This window comes from Rhineura floridana, chromosome 2 (genome assembly GCF_030035675.1).
Source record: "Rhineura floridana isolate rRhiFlo1 chromosome 2, rRhiFlo1.hap2, whole genome shotgun sequence".
Lineage (NCBI taxonomy): Eukaryota > Metazoa > Chordata > Lepidosauria > Squamata > Rhineuridae > Rhineura > Rhineura floridana.
Window position 1 is genome coordinate 208,314,821 of NC_084481.1, and position 21,046 is coordinate 208,335,866.

The 21,046-nt window shown below is 42.4% G+C and overlaps 1 protein-coding gene and 1 long non-coding RNA gene across 5 annotated transcripts in view; one reads left to right on the plus strand and one right to left on the minus strand.

Annotated features, from left to right (window-relative positions):
• PPP4R4 (protein phosphatase 4 regulatory subunit 4) overlaps positions 1-12,888 on the plus strand; it is a 160,417-nt gene extending 147,529 nt beyond the window's left edge. For all 4 annotated transcript variants that reach the window (XM_061613257.1, XM_061613253.1, XM_061613254.1 and 1 more), the window contains 2 exons: positions 169-310; positions 11,864-12,888. In XM_061613257.1, the coding sequence (XP_061469241.1) occupies positions 169-310; positions 11,864-11,888 (167 nt within the window). In that variant the 3' untranslated portion in view covers positions 11,889-12,888. The remainder of the gene's footprint in view (positions 1-168; positions 311-11,863) is intronic.
• On the minus strand, positions 70-4,043 carry LOC133378416 (uncharacterized). Its single transcript, XR_009761009.1, has 3 exons — positions 3,953-4,043; positions 2,041-2,175; positions 70-255 (listed from the first exon to the last, which is right to left on the minus strand). It is a non-coding gene; the product is annotated as an uncharacterized LOC133378416 (long non-coding RNA).
• Positions 12,889-21,046: the final 8,158 nt, after the last annotated feature.

A 21,046-nucleotide genomic window follows, 5' to 3' on the forward strand; every position in this document is an offset into this window, starting at 1 on the left:
CATGTAGGGCCCATGGTCCGTGGTTCTGCCCAATATAACAAACAAGCACACATACAATGTGATCTTTATAAACACCCAATACAAGCAACCATCAAAATCACAGCTCCAGTAACATCAGTACCCACATACTGCCAGTTGCTCAGCTAACTTTTCATCCTTGTCTTTCAGACGATTCCTTCCGTCCTCATTCTAGTAACCCCAGTGGGACGGCTTCTGCTTCCACCTTACCTTCTTCCTCTCGTAATGCAAGTAATTCTGTTGATCAAAAGAACAATGGGAGTAAAGAAAGCCATTCGCGGAAGGTTAGCTTGTAAGTGATCAACTAAAGTTAGGGCACAATTTAAGGCTATGCAGCGTATAAAGTAAAAGGCCAATTTTCCATCCTCAGTTTTTAGTTAGCTTGTTTTTATTATAAAAGGGAAGGGAATATTCTCTATATAGACATTTCCAGAAGTATATGAACAACCTAGTTATCTACAGTTAATTGTGTTTACCCACAGCATCAGGATCAAAGTGAAACTGGTGGTTACAGCAAATTTGCAGTTGTTGCACTGCCTGTTCATTAAAAGACTGGATAAGTCAAGAGTTAAATTTACAAAGTAAATCAGAATGGGCCTTTCAACTTTCTCATAGTGAAGCCTGTGCCTATTCTGGAAATGTGCAACCTTCTTTCTTTCTTTCTTTAGCTACCTTTTTATCCCACTTTTCTGAAAATTAATGTCTCCCAAAGTGGCTCACATCAACAAAATGGGGGGGGGCATGAGGATGACAAACTAACCACAAGTATGGTGGTCTTGTTTCTGCATGTAAGGAAAACAAGATGGAAGCCTGGCTAACATGGCTAGAATAATATTTGTGATAAAGAAGATCCCAAGAATTTGTCAGGGATGGTAGAAAGAGGTCCACACGGCTAAAAGTAATTTTCTCCTTCCTGATTTTGGTTCTTATGATGTTAGGGTTGTATCCAAGAAAGCACTAAGTAAGTGTCCATTAGCACAAGTGCAATGGGATTTTCCCCATCCCCTGCACATCCCTTACATTTCTTCTAGGGGTTCCCCAAATTTGGGGAGGATGTGAGGCACAGAGAGGTGGGAAAGTCCCATTGCACCAGTGGTAATCCTTATGCTGATGGGGCACACTGAATACCACCCTTGGTACTTCCTGATATTATTTTAATGCATTTTGTGGAGTTTGTTTTATTGCATGTATATTTGATTGTTGGAAGTGGCTTTGAGTTTCCTTTTTGAGCTATAAGTTTTTTTAAAAAAAAATTCCTTCTAGGAATTGTAATTTTGTGATCATGGTTAGAATTCTTAACAGCATGCTTAGGATCCTCGCCAGAAATTCTCAAGATTCTTTGAGGAAAGTCAAAAGAAATTTGTACAGTATAGCTATACTTTCTGTGACTGGATCTCTGTGAACTGCCCTCCCCAACACCATGTATCAATTGTGGTAGAGGGGAAAATAACTGTAGAGTTATGGATCAGAGAAGTGCAAGATTCCAGAACACACACACCACACCGTACCCAAAATTGCACCCCAGGGGTGTGCTTTGGTACTGCTCAGTTGGGAGCAGTGGGAATCCCCAGATAGTTGAATCAACTCTCAGTTACAGAAGGCTCATGAATTTCATTTGTAGCACATTGTTAAATGTGGATGAATTTCATTCAGCAAGCCCCTCAACCAACAGGAGACCCACATAAGAGAGGGTGTTTTGGGGGCAGGAGTACAAACTCATTGCTAGCAAATAGGCTGTGTTAAATGAGTCATCCTAGAATAGTCAGTAGCTGTGAATCATAAACATGGAGATTAACAAAAGAATCTGTTCTGCTACTATTATGCTAGGTTTGGTTTTATTATCCTCTGTGTGTCTGCTCATTGTGAAGAGCTTTAGAATTTTATTTCAACATAATAGCTTACACTTACACTCCTACATGGCAACAGATTTGAATATATATCTGGAGAGGAATCAGGTGCTCTTACTTGGTAAGATGAATCACTGCAATATGGGTTAGGGTGAGATTGTGTGTAATAATTTACCTCATGGGCATACAATGCTGAAGTACATGGCAACATTCTACTTCATTCCAGTAATTTATCATCAGTTCCCAGAAGACAGAACATTTGCCATTCCTGTTCCATCTCTTGTCTTCAGCAAGGTCTTGCTGCCATAAACTGTGAGGAAAAAAGGTCTAAAGGAACCATCTTATTGTACAGCCACAAGAGTGGCTATATACTATAGTCAGCATGGAGTTTTTGCATTCCACAATGTTAAATTGACCCCCATGCCATTCTGATCCTTCCCATAAGCTCATTTTAAAACAAAAACTTACAAAACTTATAGGCCTGAACTCAGAAACACTTGCTTAACAACCTTCTAAATTTTCATGGGGATACACAAAACAGTCAGAGAGAATCGAGAGTTGAAAGTGTAAATAGGGAGAGGAAAAAACTAGACCTCTTTTGGACATTTTTCTCTCAGAGTTCTCATAATCTGTTGAAATTCATTAAAAATCAGCCATGTTCAATAAAATCCTATTACTGACCTTGACCTATACTCTGACCTTCATCTTCTGCAGTTTAAAAGTTAAAAAAATGCCTGGCTGATTTTTAATTAATTTAAGAAATTTTGCATTGAACTCAATGAAAACATTGGGCATGCTCAGTAAGAACCAACTGTCAGTGTTATAAAAGCCAGACTCACAGCTGCTGGGCTTGCCTAATTGGGGCCATACCCACACCAGACTTTGATTTCACTTTAGACAGTCATGGCTTCCCCCAAAGAATCCTGGGAAGTGTAGTTTCTGAAGTGCGCTGAGAGGAGACTCTTATTCCCCTGACAGAGATCCAGTGGCCAGAGTGATTGAACAGTCAGCCACTCTGATTGAAGCTCTGTGAGGGAACAGGGCATTTCCTAGCAACTCTTAGCACCCTTCACAAACTACACTTCCCAGGATTCTTTGAAAGAAGCCATGACTGTCTAAAGTGAAATAAAGGTCTGGTGTGGATGTGGCCAGGGACAGCTTTGGTTTAAATTTGGGTGGGAGGCTACATATGCCTGCTGTAGAATAAAAAGATGGAGAAAACACTGAAAAAGAATGATACTGTTCACAATGTTTTCCTTTTGAAAAAGGGCTACCCCTCTGCCCAGTGCCCGCCCATCCAATCTCCTCCCCTCCCCCTTCCCTTACGACCCTCCTCCTCCCCTCCCTGCCCCTCACCCAGGTCACTTTCACCTTTCCTTAGCATGATTGCATGGGAGTAAATCCCACTGAACTCAATAACCATGCAAATGATCAAACCTGCTCTCCCCTCCTCCCTCTTGCCTCTTCCCTCCCCCTTCCTTCAACCCTCCCTTCCCCTCCCCCATCCTAATGGTCAATTTTACCTTTCCTTAGCATGATTACACAGGAGTAAATCCCATTGAACTCAGTAAGCATGCAAATGATAAAACCCACCCTCTGCTCCTCCTCCCTTCCATCACCTCCCTTTTGCACCTCCCCTCCCCCTTCCTTCACCCCTTCCCCCTCACCTTCCAATCCCCTTCTTCCCCCTCCCCCTCCTTCTGCTCCCCTCTCCCCCCTTCCTCCTTCCCTCTACTCTCCCCTCCCCCTTCTCCCCCCCATGGTCAGTTTTATATCTCCTAGCCATGATTGCTGTAAATCCCACTGAACTCAATAAGCATGCAAGTGATCAGACCTGCCTTTCTCCTCTCCCTTCTTCCTCCCCTCTTCCTTTTTCCTCCTCCACTGCCCACTCCAGGCCTCCCTCCCCATGGTCAATTTTCCCTATCCTAAGCATGATTGTACGGGAGTAAATCCCACTGAACTCAATAAGCATGCAAATGATCAATCCATTCTCAGCAAACTTGCACAGGATTCCATTTCTTACCTCCCGGATTAAAAAGCAGAAAAATTCACTAATAGGCAAAAGTTGCAGTTTAAGAACTTACCTATAGCCCACAGATATTTCTATCAAACTTTAAAAAGCAGGGAAATTGGGCAGCTATAGAGAATGTACCAGGGGAACAGGAGACCTGACCTCTTCTTTGAGATATTGTACTGCCCTACAAATTGGTAAATATGCAAACACAATTTGGGTTGGTCTTTCACAGTCCAATCCACTTCCTGTATAGCTTGGAAGAATTTAGTAACGTGCCTGTGAGCATATGGTGAGTGATGGCAACACCTGCAATCAGCCCAAATAACAGAAACAAGACGTGCTGTGCTGATCTTATTTTAGCAGGGAGGAAGCAACAATATTAAAACAGTTAATGTAGTTCAGATAGTCATTTATTTTGCAATTTTAGTGCAGTTTCCTATAGTAAATATTTTTTTTCTGTTTCTGTGAACATGTGAAGTACAGCAACACTTTGCAACACTAAATAAAAAGCTCCAAAAGCAATTGTGGAACAATGGCACTGACCATTCTGCAGAATAGTTTCCAATGGACATGAGGAGTGTCTCAGTTTGCACAAGGTAAAACAGTGGGAGGTGAAATATATTCTAGCAAAATACTAGGTATGCTCTATGTTTTTAATTGACCATTCCCACCTTTCCTTAAGTGGAGTAGTTTAAGCATAGCAGGCTAAAAACATGCATCTTCGGCAAGCCAAGTTTGTTTTTTGCAACAGCTAGCGTCATTGCTTAAGCACCAACATCTTGTAATCAGTCTGATTTTACATCAGACTGCAGTTTCATATTGAACTGTTAATGCGCCCAAAATAGAAACACAGCATAACCTCCAGTTTGAAACACAGAAGGCTGTCTTCACCCTCATATGACATTGACCAATAAAAAGGCTTTGAAAGTAATAAAAATAAATTTGACACAGATTTCTAGGATGAATAATGAGAGAAATATAATTTTCTAGGTTAGATTCTCTGTTGAAACAGTAGTAACACAGAAAAGAAGCAAAGTAAGAACACCAACAAACATACAAAAATGTAATTCTCCAAATTTGCAGCTTTCAGGTGTTGCCACCACTCACCATATGATCAGAGGCACGTTACCAAATTCAACAAAAGCACCAAAACATCATAAAAACAAACTTTACAATACATTAAAACACAACATTTTAAAAAACGTTTCTTAAAAAAAAAAGCTTTCAAAACATTGTCTAAGATTAAAAACATTTTAAAAAGAAGGTTTAAGAACATATTAAAAAGCAATTCCAACACAGACGCAGACTGGGATAGGTCTCTACTTAAAAGGCTTGTTGAAAGAGGAAAGTCTTCAATAGGCATCGAAAAGATAACAGAGATGGCACCTCTCTAATATTTAAGGGGAGCGAATTCCACAGGGTAGGTGCCACAACACTAAAGGTCGGTTTCCTATGTTGTGCAGAATGGACCTCCTGATAAGATGGTATCTGCAGGAGACCCTCACCTGCAGAGCACAGTGATCGACTGGGAATATAAGGGGTAAGATGGTCAGGTATCCTGGTTGGAAGCTGTATAGGGCTTTGTACACCAAAACTAGAACCTTGAACTTGGCCCAGTAGCTAATGGGCAGCCAGCCTAGTGAGCAATCTCGCTGCCTCATTTTGCACCAGCTGCAACTTCCAAACCAACCTCAAGGGCAGCCCCACATAGAGTGTACTACAGTAATCCAGCCTGGAGGTTACAAGTGCCTGGACAACAGTAGTCAGGCTATCCTGGTACAGAAATGGCCGCAGCTGTCTTACCAGCCAAAGCTGGTAAAAGGCACTTCTAGCCACTGAGGTCACCTGGGCCTCTAGTAACAAAGATGGATCCAGGAGCATCCCCAGACTATGGACCTGCTCTTTCAGAGGGAGTATGACCCCATCCAAAGCAGGCAACTGACCAAATATCCAAACTTGGGAACCACCAACCTGATTCAGACTCAATTTATTGGCCCTCATCCAGCCCACCACTGAGTCCAGGGCTTGCACGGCCTCTCCCGATTCAGATGTCATGGAGAAATAGAGCTGGGTATCATCAGCATACTGCTGACATCTCACCCCAAATCTCCTGATGACCACTCCCAAGGGCTTCACATAGATGCTAAACAGCATGGGGGACAAGATGGTACCCTGCAGCACCCCACAGCACAACTACCAGGAGTCCGAAAGACAGTCACCCAGTGCTATTCTCTGAGAACGACCTTGGAGATAGGATCGGAACCACTGTAAAACAGTGCCTCCAATACCCATCTCACCAAGTCAGCCCAGAAGGATACCATGGTCAATGGCATCAAAAGCCGTTGAGAGATCAAGTAAGAATAACAGGGTCACACTCTCCCTGGCCTCCTCCCAATGAAAGTCATCCATCAGGGCAACCAAGGCTGATTCAGTCCCATAACCCAGACTGGAACGGGTCAAGATAATCTGTTTCATCCAAGAGTACTTGCAATTGCTGTGCCACAACCCTCTCAATAATCTTCCCTAAGAAGGGGGGTATCTGTGACTGGTCAGTAGTTATCACAAACCAATGGGTCCAGGGTGGGCTTTTTCAGGAGCGGTCAGATTACTGCCTCTTTCAAGGCAGCTGGAACCACTCCCTCCCACAATGATGCGTTGACCACACCCTGGATCTACTCGGTCAAATCACTCAGTCAAACTTGGTATCCGCAAAGCTCTCCTCCAACACCACACCAGCGCATAATTCAGCAAGTCCGGATTTTGAGAGCGAAACTAATTCTTGTGGCCTCGTCTTGGTCAAGATAGCCTTGGTTCCTGAACCTGTTGAACCTGTCAGTCAGGGAACCATGGAAGTTGCCAATTCAAGTGGACCTTCTGATCCAGGGCCTGCTTCGCCAACCCCGACCAGAGCTCTTGCACTTGACAGCCTAGAGCAGCCTTTCCCAACCTTTGTTTCCCCAGATGTTGTTGGACTACAACTTCCATCACCCCAGCCAGAGTAGCCAATGGTCAGGAATGATAGGAATTGTAGTCCAGAAACATCTGGGGACCCAAAGGTTGAGAAAGGCTGGCCTAGAGGCTGAGCTGCTCTGGTTGAGGGACATGGGATTTACAGGGAAGGTGCAAGACACCTTGTAGGTTTCCTGCAAGCAATCCACGAATAGGGTCTAGTCATCCAAATGGCAGGTCTTTTTGTCATAGTCCTCCCAAAATTCCATTGACTCATTGGCAAGGAACATTCAAGTTCTCCTGGGTTTTCTTCAGTCAGGACTGGACAAGAGTTTAAGTGCAGCTACCCTCAGGTGTCAAGCAGCTGCTCTCAGTAGCATATTTTCCAGTTTGGGGATTCCTTCACAATAATCCAATCCTTTGTTCAAGTGGTTCCTCAAGGCGGTTGTCCTTGTATCTCTACAGATGAGTCATAGGTTCCCAACCTGGAACCTGAACTGGGTCTTGTCAGCGCTAACAGGTCCGACCTTTGAACCTATGGCCTCTGAACATTCTGACCTTTCAGACAGTCTTGGTATCCATTAGATCAGCACATAGGGTTTCTCAGTTTGGGGCGCTTTCTTCAGACCCTCAACTGTGTGTGTTCTATCAAGACAAGGTGGTCCTGCGACCAGATCTGGCTTTTCTGCCAAAGGTTAATTCAGTTTTTCATAGCTCCCAGGGGGTGGTCTAGCCATCTTTCTGTCCCAACCCGTCCTGTGCTCAGGAGTGTAGGTGGCAGTCCTTGGACATTACGAGGGCACTTCATTTTTATTTGAACCATACATTAGAATTTAGACAGTCTGAAGCCTTATTTGTGTCTTTTTCTGGTAACTCAAAGGGGAAACTATTGCCTTAATATCCCATGCAAGTAAAGTAATGGTCAAGATTCTACAACAAAGCCTCTTACCATATATGGAGCGAGAAATGCCAGACGTCCAAGCTGGATTTAGAAAGGGAAGAGGCACCAGAGATCATATCGCAAACATAGGTTGGTTAATGGAACGGAGCAAGGAATTTCAGAAGAAAATCACCCTGTGCTTTATAGATTACAGCAAAGCCTTTGACCATGTAGATCATGAAAAACTATGGAATGCTTTAAAAGAAATGGGGGTGCCACAGCATCTGATTGTCCTGATGTGCAACCTATACTGTGGACAAGAGGCTACTGTAAGGACAGAATATGGAGAAACTGATTGGTTCCCCATCGGAAAGGGTGTGAGACAGGGGTGTGTTTTATCACCCTATTTATTTAATATATATGCAGAACATATCATACGGAAAGCGGGATTGGACCAAGATGAAGGAGGTGTGAAAATTGGAGGGAGCAATATCAATAATTTAAGATATGCAGATGATACCATACTACTAGCAGAAACCAGTAATGATTTGAAACGAATGCTGATGAAAGTTAAAGAGGAAAGCACAAAAGCAGGACTACAGCTGAACGTCAAGAAGACTGAAGTAATGACAACAGAAGATTTATATAACTTTAAAGTTGACAATGAGGACATCAAACTTGTCAAATATTATCACGTCAGCACAGTCATTAACCAAAATGGAGACAATAGTCAAGAAATCAGAAGAAGGCTAGGACTGGGGAGGGCAGCTATGAGAGAACTAGAAAAGGTCCTCAAATGCAAAGATGTATCACTGAACACTAAAGTCAGGATCATTCAGACCATGGTATTTCCAATCTCTATGTATGGATGTGAAAGTTGGACAGTGAAAAAAGCGGGTAAGAGAAAAATCAACTCATTTGAAATGTGGTGCTGGAGGAGAGCTTTGTGCATACCATGGACCGCAAAAAAGACAAATAATTGAGTGTCAGAACAAATTAAACTAGAACCGTCACTAGAAGCTAAAATGATGAAACGGAGGTTATCATACTTTGCACACATCACGAGAAGACATGATTCACTAGAAAAGACAATAATGCTGGGAAAACAGCAGGGAGTAGAAAAAGAGCAAGGCCAAACAAAAGATGGATTGATTCCATAAAGGAAGCCACAGACCTGAACTTACAAGATCTGAACAGGATGGTTCATGACAGATTCTATTGGAGTTCACTGATTCATAGGGTCGCCGTAAGTCATAATCGACTTGAAGGTACATAACAACAACAACAAAGGGGGAAAAGGTGTCCACTTCATCCATTTCTTGTTGGTTAAGGGCGACTATAGCTCAGGCTTATGAAGCGTTGGGTAAGGATCCTCCATCAGGTATTACAGCGCATTCTGTGAGAGGGGCAGCTGCTTCTGCAGCGTGTAGGGGCAGTTTCCCAGTCGTGGACCTCTGTAGGGTGGCTGCTTGGACTTCTCCACACACCTTCATCAGACACTATAAGATAGATTCATTTTCCTCAGCTGATGCTGCGTTTGGTAGGAAGGTGCTCCAGAAGGTGTTGCATCATTAGAATGGGACGGAGGAAGCCCACCCTGTGGATGTGTATACTGCTCTGTTATATCCCTAATCAGAAATGCCCTCCAGTTCTATCTAGCAAAAATAGAAATTTTCCTTATCGTGAATTTCTATTTGTAGGTAGGGCTGGAGGACATTCCACCCACCCCTCCTTCCTCTGCTACGGCCTTCTGGAGAAGGGGTTAGGGTTTCTCCCAGTGTCTTACGTTCTCACACAATGTTTAGTTTTGTATGTATTCTTTACCATGTGGTGTTTTTTTACCTGGTGTGTTCTCTCTCGGTTTTTCTTTCTTCCCAGTTACTGCCTTATACAGGGCATGTGTAGGGGGGTTGAGGAGTTGTTTTTGCTCTGTCAGCTCGGTCTGGAGGGTGGGACAACTCCTCCCCCTGAGAGGAGACAAAAGGAGTTGAAGACCCTGCCTGTCATGACCAGTAGGAGGAGTAATCCCTAATCAGGAATGTCCTCCAGCCCTATCTACAACTAGAAATGCACAGTAAGAAAAAAATCCATATTTCCAGAGTCCTCAGCACTTGGGAAAGACTGGTGCGGGTCAGAGTGCTCCTTCCTATTTCTGATCTGCACTCATCATGGGGAGAACTTCAAGGAGAAAGGGAAGGAAGGAGTTGTTTTTTTCTCAGAGATGTGCCAGACAGTGAGAGCAGGAGAAAGGGGTGGTCCTCATAGCAACGGCTGAGCACAGGACCCAAGTGTGTGCTTGAGAAAGGTATTCCATGAGAGCTGGAGGGCTGGACAGGAAGGTGTGGTTTGTGCAAATCACCCTCCCCACTCATCAGATCAATTAAGAAGGGGGGTGATTTCCATCCCTCTGACGGCAGAGGCATAGGTGGAGAGGTTTAAACATCTCTGCTGTGCCCAGTGACGCATTGGGCATACAAATCACCTTCTCCCATCAGATTAATCGTCTCAAGAGCAGGGAGGGCCAATAAGCCTCCTCCTCCACTGAACAGATCAGCAAAGAAAGAGGGACTATGTGTTTGTATGCACACCTGTAATATGTGGTCTCTGTGTGTGGTTCTTCTGTATGCATGTGTGTGGTGTGCGTGTATGCAAGAGTGTGTGAGAGGAGTGTGGCATGCATCCCCCAGAGGACTGGCCAAGTGTGAATGCAGCCCTTGGACCCCTAAAGGTTAACACCCCTCTCAATGTACTCATTCTACATTTCAAGACTGCCAAGACTGTTTTCAGTGTGCAAGATCAGACTGTATGCATACAATACAGAAGGCCTATTGGGTGAGGAATGGGAGTTTTTGGGGGGGCAGGGGGGGGGAGAAATATAAAAAATGAATGCAAATAAATACATACATTTTATACACAAACGCTAGGATCCATTGAGCTCATGGTTAGGTTCGGGTTGCCCAGTGGAGTTGTTGGCTTTACCTCTCTTGGAAGAAAAGACACATACACCCATGCCATGTCACAAAGTGTGTTTCTAAAAGCCGCCTCAGCTTCAAAAACAGTTTGACACATGGTATGAAGGGCTAATGTTCAAGAAACACCAAGTACTGCACATGCAGTTCTTTGGATCTCAGCCAAAGAGTTTAGAAACTTCAGTCCTAGTGGGCTGCCGAAGCATCAGCCTCTAGGTGGGAGAAACGAAGATGCAATATAGTCCATTAATCACTCAAAATGGCCCTTCCAGATGACACTGAGCAAATGCAAGGGAGGTAAATAGCTCTTAGTCTCCATCTCTGTCATGCTGTAGTTCCCACAGTAGACAGTATGTTGTGTTCAGTCATATTGAGGATGGATTTTACACCACTGGTGCCCATAACTCTTTTGAACCAGGGGGAGGTGTGTTGCCAAAGCAGTTTGACTGAGAACTCCTCATGCCACTGAGTGAAATTTCAAAACAGATTGCACCCTGCCTACTTTCCATTGTTGGTCAATTTTTAAAACTGAAGACTAATATTGTAATACACATTTATTATAGAATACTCCATGTTAACAGATTCAGCCCATTCTAGATTGTTGCTTCATTTCAGAGCCCTAACGTGCACCATTGCAGAGTTCCCACGTATCTGGGTTTCCACATTCATTTCAAGGGATGGGGTAGTTGCATGTGTACAAAGGAATGTATTCAGTGATTGATTCTCTGCATAGAAATGGATGGGCAAGTTCTTCTACATGAGGGAGAATCCCACATATGCTTTGGGGAGCCAAACAAAAGATTTCTGTACACCAAAGACCAAGATGAAGTTGGGCTGCAAGGATGGGAATCAGGTGGCACCAGTTTTGAGTCAAGGATATTCATATCTTGTTCTGATCAAGAGAGGAGAAACGCTCTGGAGTTTTTACTTGCAAGCAATGTATTTATTATTGTTATTGTTATCATTTACCCACCCTTCACCCAAAAGTCCCACGGCGGGTTACAAGAATGTTAAAACAATTTTAAAACAACCTATTTAGGATTGCAAAGACCATATTGGGAAACAAATACAGATTGTGACTGGACTATGTCAATAATTTTTATCATCCATACATTAAAAAGCAGTTCTGTTTAATGCCATTCCAATCAGACTATGTGATTAGAGTATTTTTGTTTCTCTGAAGGAAAAACAGGAAGTCAAACTCCTAGAGCTGCTGAAACAAAGGATGAACACCAAAGACCACTGGAGGCAATGTGGATGAAGGATTGGCAAAAGCTGGAGTACAACCTTGAACGCAAGGACCAGAGAGACTGACTGCATCTCACAATGTTAAACATCTTCTGTCACTTAAATAAATTCCTATGTTGTAAAATATCTTCATAGAAATAATGTAATATGTGCAGAACTCCAATGTTGTAAGTGAAGTGTTTAATTCAATGTTACTTTAGCAATGTGCTTAAAAACTGCTGTAGCTAAAGAGACAGGGTTTTACCCCCACTTTCCCCCTCTCAATTATGCCTTTTAATAGTTCAGGTTTTTCAAATTGGAATACAAGTGCCCTCTACTTTAAAATACACCTATTTATGAGTGTAGGGCTCCTACTATACCTTTGCTATGGAAATAGGACCATATAGGTGCAATTGCTCTGCATATAACATTAACCAAACAAGTAACATTTTATCTCTCAAAGACATGTTAGGGTGGAACTTGGAAGCACGGACAAAGAAATGTTGAGTAGTCATTACAATACAGTTGTGCTATAATTTTAAGTAAGATTGCTTACCTGGTGTATAAAAATTCTCAAGAGGGTTTCCTTTCACCTTTTAATAAGAACAAATACCTCCAAAAGAGCATACAAATGATTATTAATTAGTTTCATATCTCAATTTTGTTGTATAAATACATTGTTTTAACTTCTAGTATTTCAGGTTGTAGTTTCTCTTTATCCAACACTTTAGAAATAATGAATCTAGTTTTTAATTAGTTGTTATTTCAAGTTATCATGCTTTTAGCTGCGTCAACTGCATTTTGTTTGTATTCATGCTAACATTTCTATCAAAATTTGCCTGCAACATGCAGTTCTATTTAAAAAGTTCTATTTATGCCAATACTTGAGAGAGACTGTATGAAGCTATTGTCAGCTTCTCTATTTCAGAAATGCAATCAGCAAAACTATATTGATATCAGAAATCTGTTTTTTAAAATATATTGGTGTATGATAAAGATAATTAATTTGTGAATGAATATGTGTGTGGTTACTTTTTACAATGTGGAATTATGAATGCTTTGCGCACAATAAAACGTAGGATATTAAAGTACTTGCATGTCTTGGGTGGGAGAGATCTAATTTATCCAGTTAGTTTCAGTTGGGAAATAAAGAAATGGGCAGCCCTATCGTATATTCACTACACCAGCAGCTACTGCTGCGCTAGGCCTAACGCCAGTGAAATATAATTATATTTCTATGCCCAATTACCAACAGGTTCAACAGTAGAGCAACAACTCTATAATCAAAAGCTAATGTAGCAACTAGTGATAGACAAATCTGTCAATTTTGGTTTCTCATTCCCCCCCTTAAGTTAAGTTCCCCACATTTCCACATCAGTTTGAGGATTTTTTAAACAGTCCTCATGAAATTCATCAGCATTTTATTGCAAATTTCTCCTAATATATACGTTTTTGTGTGCAGTTTTTGTCTAATGTACAGTTTTCCTACTATAAAAAAGGACCTGGTTCTATTTTGTTAAAGGAGGGAAATTTGTCCCGGCTGCAATACACATCTTTAGAGTTAAAATTATTCCAATGTTGATGTATGGGGCCCCTATATGGATTCCATATTTTAAGGGGAACTTAGAGGGTCCTCTTCATGCCTTTTTGAGATCTATCCTCGGTGTCCCTAGATGTGTGTCTGGGGCTACTCTTATGCTGGAAGTTGGTTTAAACTCCCTAAATTGTCTAGCTTGGCTCTATACCATTTATTACTGGCTACGGTGCTATTCTAAGTTTACACAAGAGTCCTATGTGCAACAGATCCTAAAAGACCCTTCAAATGTATCCTGGCCGAAAGTGGTTTCAGAGAAAATAGTCTTGGTAGGTCTTTCTCCAGTAGAACTGCTGAGCATGGAGCTTAGTGTAGCCAAGGCAAAAACGTCGCCTAATGGATATAGATAATCAAGAGCTTTCTATAGCTGCTTCTGGCCCATGTTCCCCTCGGGCCTTAGGCTTGGATGTACCTCCCAGTAAAGACGGGATGCGTTACTTATATTGGCTATCTGTCCCTAAATACAGGCGGGCCTACTCACTGGCCTGCTTTGAAGCTCTACCCTCAAAATTATTGGAGGGCAGGTATGATAAGACCCCGAGAATTCTTAGGTACTGCCCCTGCGAAACACATGAGGTGGAGACGGTCTTGCACGTCCTTTTTAAATGTAAATTTTATGAGGAAGCCAGAAACGACCTCTTAACCCCTATCCTTTTAAATACACAGGGTCGTATCTCAGCGTACTTTTAACAATTCTTCTTCAGGGCTCCGACGAAGAAACTACCATATCAGTGGCCAAATTTTTAAACCAGGCCATGATGATTAGAAAGACCATGACTAGCTCGAGGCCTTGATTTTATCGGAACGGTTGAGTCCAAAGTAATTCATTTACTGTTAACTGTTCCTTTTCTGATGTGTTTATAGTTGTATTTTGTCTGTTTGCGATGGTCTGTAGACTTTGCAATAAACAATTTGACTTTCCTACTATAAAAAAGGTAAAGGTGTCCCCGCACTTGTAGTGCGAGTCGTTTCCGACTCAGGGTGACATCTTGCGACGTTTACTAGGCAGACCATATATATGGGGTGGGATTGCCAGTTCCGTCCCTGGCCTTTCTTTACCCCCCAGCATATGCCGGGTACTTATTTTACCGACCACGGATGGATGGAAGGCTGAGTGGACCTTGACCCCTTTTTACCGGAGATTCGACTTCCTCCTTTCGTTGGAATCCAACTCTGGCCATGAGGAGAGCTTCGGCTGCATTACCGCCACTTACCGCTCTGCGCCATGGAGGATCTTTTTCCTACTATAATGCACTTATATATGATTTTCACTAATATATGCATTTTATGCACACTTTACCTTAGCATATGTATCCACTGTACACATTACCTAGGTGGAGAACTGCATTGCAAAATTTGGAGAAATATGAATTTCTGTGTTTTGGTACTTGTATTGTTTTGGAAAGTGCTAATTAAGTAGGTTTGCCTTTAATGCAAACTGAATCAAATTTCTCCCCCATTCCTAGTAGCAACACCAACAGAACTTCTCCAACAAGTCCCTGGAGAGGAGGGGTTGTACTTCAGTGATAGAGCACATGCTTTGCTCCCAGAAGGTTGTGGGTTCAATTTTGACATCTCCAAAGACCCTGGTCTGAAATCCTGGAGAGCCACTGCCAGTCATTGTAGACAATGTGGTGCTAGTTGAACCAGTAGTCTCCCTTGGTGTAAGGCAGGTTCCTACATCCCTGTGAAACTCTGCCACAACCCACCTATCATGATATTGCACGCCAATGACGTCTCGTATGCTGAGAAGGAACCAATCAAAATGTAGCAACAGCCAGAAATCCATTGTGATGTCACCCCGCTATCTGCACCTCCCCATCCACATCCCACAAGCACACACAGTGAAAGCCCAGAGTAAGTTCTCTCCCCTTATGGTCACATAACTTGGTGGATAAGTCCTAAACTCTAGGGTTCCCAGCAAATTGTAATCTCATGGAAACCCAAGCAGCAATCTGCAATCAACCACCTTTTTTGCCAGCAAAAACTTTACAAGCAAACATGGAAATCCCCCTATGAGAAAGGTTTGAGTCCTGCTATGTGACTAATGCCTCCATACACAGTGTTTGTAACCTTGTCCACAACATACTGGTATCTATGTGAGGAAAGCTTTTTGCAAGGAATATAGAAAAGAGCCACATGAATAAGGACGAAGATGCTGCCCCAGCAGGCTCACAGAAGGCAACCCCATGAAATGTCAAACAATTCAGGGGCAAAGGGCAATGTAATGGGAAAGCAGAGGTGTGGGTTCAAGATTCAACCAAGGGAGTTGCAACTTTGGCTGCTGGAGAGCAAAAACACAGCTCGGGGGCTTGGTGGGTCAGATGCAACAATAATTTTAGATGGGAAAAGGGAAGTTTATAGAGATTTAAGGCCTCCCGCTGTGTAGAGCAGCACCCTGAGCATGCCGAAGAGGGGGGCTTTTGTACTCTTCCTGTGCATGGATAGAGTAGAAATAATGACTACAAACCAGCATGAAACAAGGAGAGAAGGGAGCTTGCATGAAAATCTTCACACCAACAAAACAGAACTTCTACTGCAAAAACCTTGTGAAAAATTGGTGCAGCACGAATATAGTCTTGTACTGAAAGGGTCTTCTTTGGTGGTGTAGGTGAGTGGAGAAGCACAGAATTAGCAGGTGGCAGGTCTCTACCTACAGCCTCCCAAGTTAAAGGGGCATGCACAGCGCCCTATGAGGGCAGACTGAAGGACCTGGGAGTGTTTAGCCTTGAGAAGAGGAGATATGATAGCACTCTTCAAGTACTTGAAAGGTTGCCACACTCTCTATCATCCCAGAGTGCTGGATATGGAATAATGGGTTCAAGTTACAGGAAGCAGATTTCAGCTGTACATCAGGAAAAATATCCTATTAGAGCAGTATGGCAATAGAACCAATTCCCTGGGGAGGTGATGGGCTCTCCAACACTGGAGGCATTCAAGAGGCAGCTGGACAGTCACCTGTTAGGTATACTTTAATTTGGATTCCTGTACTGAGCAGGGGGTTGGACTTTATGGCCTTATAGGCCCCTTCCAACTCTACTATGGTTCTATGACAAATATACTTACCTGTGAGTGTTTTGTGATAGCTAACCAGGGTGACTAAGCATCTGGATCAATAACAGCCTCAGTCAGAGAACTGGCCAATTCATCCCCAGGATGCCTTACCTTTTCTGCACCTTCTTTCTACCATTCCACAGTGTCTCCCTCCTGGTTTTTAGGATGATTGCCCCTGCCTTCTATTTATATTCTCAGCGCACTTTGCAATCCCTTCCTCTTTCCTTCCCTTCCCCACTCCACTAAGGATGGGTGAATTTGTCCATTTGGTTTCTCTTAGTTCCTCATTTTTCCAACCTTAAGCTCAGTTTTCCACATTTCCTTGTCAGTTTGTGATTTTTTTATATTAAAAGAAGTCTTCATGCAAATTCACCAGCAGTTAGTGCAAATTTCTACTAAAATACATTTTCCCATGCAATTTTGCCTAATATACACATTTTTGCAAAGCACTGTCCTCTAATATGATGCATTTTAATACTAATTTTCACGAATATTATACCCTAGTATATGCATCTTTCTACTTGGCTGAAGAACTGCACTGTAAAAGTCAGAAAGTGAATTTCAAAGGGTGGGTGTGTTTTGGTTCTCATATTGTTGTGGAAAGCACAAATTAGATAAGCTTACCTTTAAATGTGAACTGAACTGAATTTCTCCTCCATCACTGCCTTCCACTCTGGCACTCAGGCTGCTTGGTTCATTATTACACTAGCAGAAATGAGGGATCAGAAGGATGTTAAGCTTCTGGACTGGATGAGAGTGAACTTATTGAAGCTGAGTCCAGGCAAGGTGAAGGAGGGAATGCCTTTCATTGATAGGGTTGAGCAGTTCTGCTGGCCGCTGTGATATAGCTAGGGCCATTAAGTTGCTCTGGTGCTTTCACTGTTTTGTTTGTGTAAAAGATTTCTATCTTCCCTTTTAGCAAGAGCTTCCAAGGAAGCAAACATTTTTTAAAAATGTAAAATTCAACAATTAACATGAAATTAAAACATTCACGTCAAAAAGAATCACAAAATGACAATTTTGAAAAACAACTGTAAGGGCAAAGTCGATTATCTATTAAAAGCTGGCAAGAATACAATTGTCTTTATCTGGCACCAGAAAGCTAATTAGCAGGCACTGGTTGAATGTCTCTTGGGACAGTATTCCATAACTGGGTGCCACCACTGTAGAGGACCCTATTTCAGTTGCCACTTGCCTCACCCTCTGGGGTCAGTCTCTGATGCAGATCATGAAGAGTGGATGACTGCATGCATCAACAGTTGGTCCTTTAGATACATCAGTTCCAAGTTGTGTAGATGATGCTTTCCATCATCTTGACTAGTAAGCAAGTGTTAAACTTCATATTCATTTGCTCTCACTAGTGTAGTGTGCTGCACAAAGGGCTTCCTTTTGAAGGCTACGAGGATTGTCTGGTTGTCAGAAAATTTACTAACAGGGTAGGGGACTGGATCTTATCTCCCCTACCACTTGTGAACTAAATTTGACAGGTGAGTAGGGCTGCCCACCTGTCAATCACCTGACATCACAATGATGGACACTTTGAAGTCCTGATGATTGTCAGGACTTCAAACAATCACTCAGCACTTGCAAAGAACCCTGTGCAGTGCTTTGAAGTGCCATCAATCACCTGATTGGCAACTCTTCAAAGTGCTGAGCAAGACTCTTTGCAAGGATAAAAGATCCCTTTCAGGAATTGGCTGCCTACAGAGTTGCCCATGAGGAACTCAGTAGTGCAACTGATCCCAGGGAGTTTGAAGTGAATGCCTATCAGCTGATAGGTACTTCAAGCTCCACTTTCTCCATGGGTCCAGCTGATGTTTTCTCACTGCTACTCAGCTGATTGGTGACAGCAAGCCACCCTTGCCCATGCACAGTCAGGAACCCCTCATGACATCACATGAAGCTGGTAGACACAATTTGGGGAAAACAACCTCGAAAGCCAAACTGGACCGATGCGAGGCCTAATTAGTTGAATTCTTTGTTCTCACAATCTCTTTGCAGAGCCCCTACCCTTTCTTTTGCTCCGGAACAGGTATGTCTTTTGATTCCCTACTTTCTTACTTCAGTAAATAGTTCAGGTCAAACTGCATGTTACATTAAGACCATATTTTTCAATGTGTGTTTAACAATGGATGCTTTCCTCATCCCCTCAAAAAAGAAGAAGAAGAAGAAGTCAAGTGGGTCTCTGCTCCGGATCAAGGATATGATGCTTGATGCAGGGATTTGACCCAGTGGTAGCTGGTAACCACTGGACCTGGTCAAGAGTATAATTCAAACTAGGCTGGTGTGAGTTCAGTTCTCCTGAGACAGCTGCTTCCCAGAACTAACTACCTGGTCTCTTTTGCCATGCCAAGAAAGCCATTGAGAAAAGTTTCACTTTAAAAAATTAAATTAATACCTATAAACATCACTTTTCATAAGAAAATGCTTGACAGCATGTCACAGAGGAACTATACATCTCTCCGAACTACAGGTGCTAGAATTAACTGTACAAGCACACGATCTCTGCTCTTCAGAAAGGCCCTGGGTCAGCTAGCTAAAAAGGCTTCCGATGGCCCTATTTTGGTAGGATGTAAGTTTGCATGAGAAAAGTTAAATAAGGTGAACTATTTATAACAATCATTTACACAGTTGGGTGAAGGTCTAAAACTGTTGCAGCTAAGGCTCTAGCTTACACTCCTCAAAACCATTTTGAAATGGAAGAAGATTGAAAAGATATATTTTTTGATTTTTTAAAAACAAACTAGAGAAGAAATGCCCCCCCCCCGAATGCTCACACAATATTCCAGCTCCCCATTGCCTGGCTAAGTTAGTATAGTCTCATTAGGCTTCCTGGGCCTTGGAGAGCCAGTTCACTCACTTCTCTGCTTCTTCTCAGGTCCTGCCCTGGACTAGGCTAAGCTGCTGCATAGTCTAGGCTCAAAAGCGTAGGCACACCCACCAGATGCACCCCCCTAGAGAGGCTGGCTGAGCATTGGATTCCTGCATTGAGCAGGGGGTTGGACTCAATGGCCTTGTAGGCCCCTTCCAACTCTACTATTCTATGATGATTCTGTGATTACAGCAGAGCAGTGTTGTCAACAAGATTTTTTTCCCCACCAGACCCAAACTCCAAACCACCAAAATCTTACCTTAATCCATTACACACTGCATTTGATAACATTGTTTACGTTATTGGGAAACGCTGTTTTGAGGAATTGCTTAGCAAGGTGGGTAATAGAATTTAAATGTACTAGCAATTGTTGGTATGTGTTTTTTAAGTTTGGAACTGCAGATATAAAAATGTGTGTGTGTGTTTTAGATTTGAAAGAAGTATGGAGGTTTTGCATTCTTGGTTTTTTTTTTTTTAGTTTAAAAAGTGCTCTGTGTGTGTGTGTGTTTGGTTGGCTACTCTGAGAACAGGTTGCTGGACTAGATGGGTCTTTGGCCTGATCCAACAGGCTTTTCCTGTGATGATTATATGATGTACTGTTTATACAAAGGATACCTGTTGTGGAATCACCTTATTAAATACAAACAGGTTCCGCATTGATGAGGCAGGTGCACCCTGTGCATGCTCATGCCATTTATTTTTGAGGCTTATAGTTCCTAAGTTGTGGAATTCCTTCCCTACAGAGGTGCATCTAGTATCTTCGCTATACATTTTTTGGTGAATGCTTAAGACACATTACTCTGGCCTGCAGCTCCTAAGATGTATGTTTTCAGAACCCACACTATTCTTGTGATTCTTGTGACTGAAATGTGTTTTAATTCTTTTTAATACTGTATTTTAGATTTTGTAATCCACCCTGGGACCTATTGATGAAGGGTGGGCAGTTAAATATTAATCATCATCATCATCATCATGTCTCCTCTGTTCGTCTCTGGGAGATGGCTGTAGTTTGTGAGGAGGAGTTGGTGGTGCTTAGGCTGCATCACATTTTGGTAGAATATTGCCTGCACAATTTCCTTCTCAGTAAGCCAATTGGCAAGAACCCCGTTTATACCTTTAAAAAACAAGCACACCAGAGGATCTGGAGACTTAACTTTAAAATCCTCCTGTCTGTCACTGGCTCATTGTGTGGTGCTGCTGCGTACATTACTCTGTTATTCTTTCAACCAAAGGGGTAGCCAACTAGCCATGGCTTGCAGCAGAAATGAAACAATAAGTCAAGTAGCACTTTAGAGACTGTACATAGGAAGAGAAATGCAAACAATGAAAAATATGAGAAAATGTCCAAAGGTGGAAAGTTTTTAAAAAGGCTAGATTTTGGCTAGACAATTTCATGAAATACATAATAGAGAAAAAAATGAAATTGAAATATTTGTAAAAACTGGCAGACTCTGACCATTAAATATTTGACATCCACTAGATTTCCCACTACTGATTAGACAGGAAAATTCACCACCAGATGCATGCCTAGAAGCACTAGATTTAGTGGGAAAATCACTAAATAGGCAACAGTGCAAGGGGAGGGGGAGATGCTCTGCAGTGCATAACAATACTGTCCT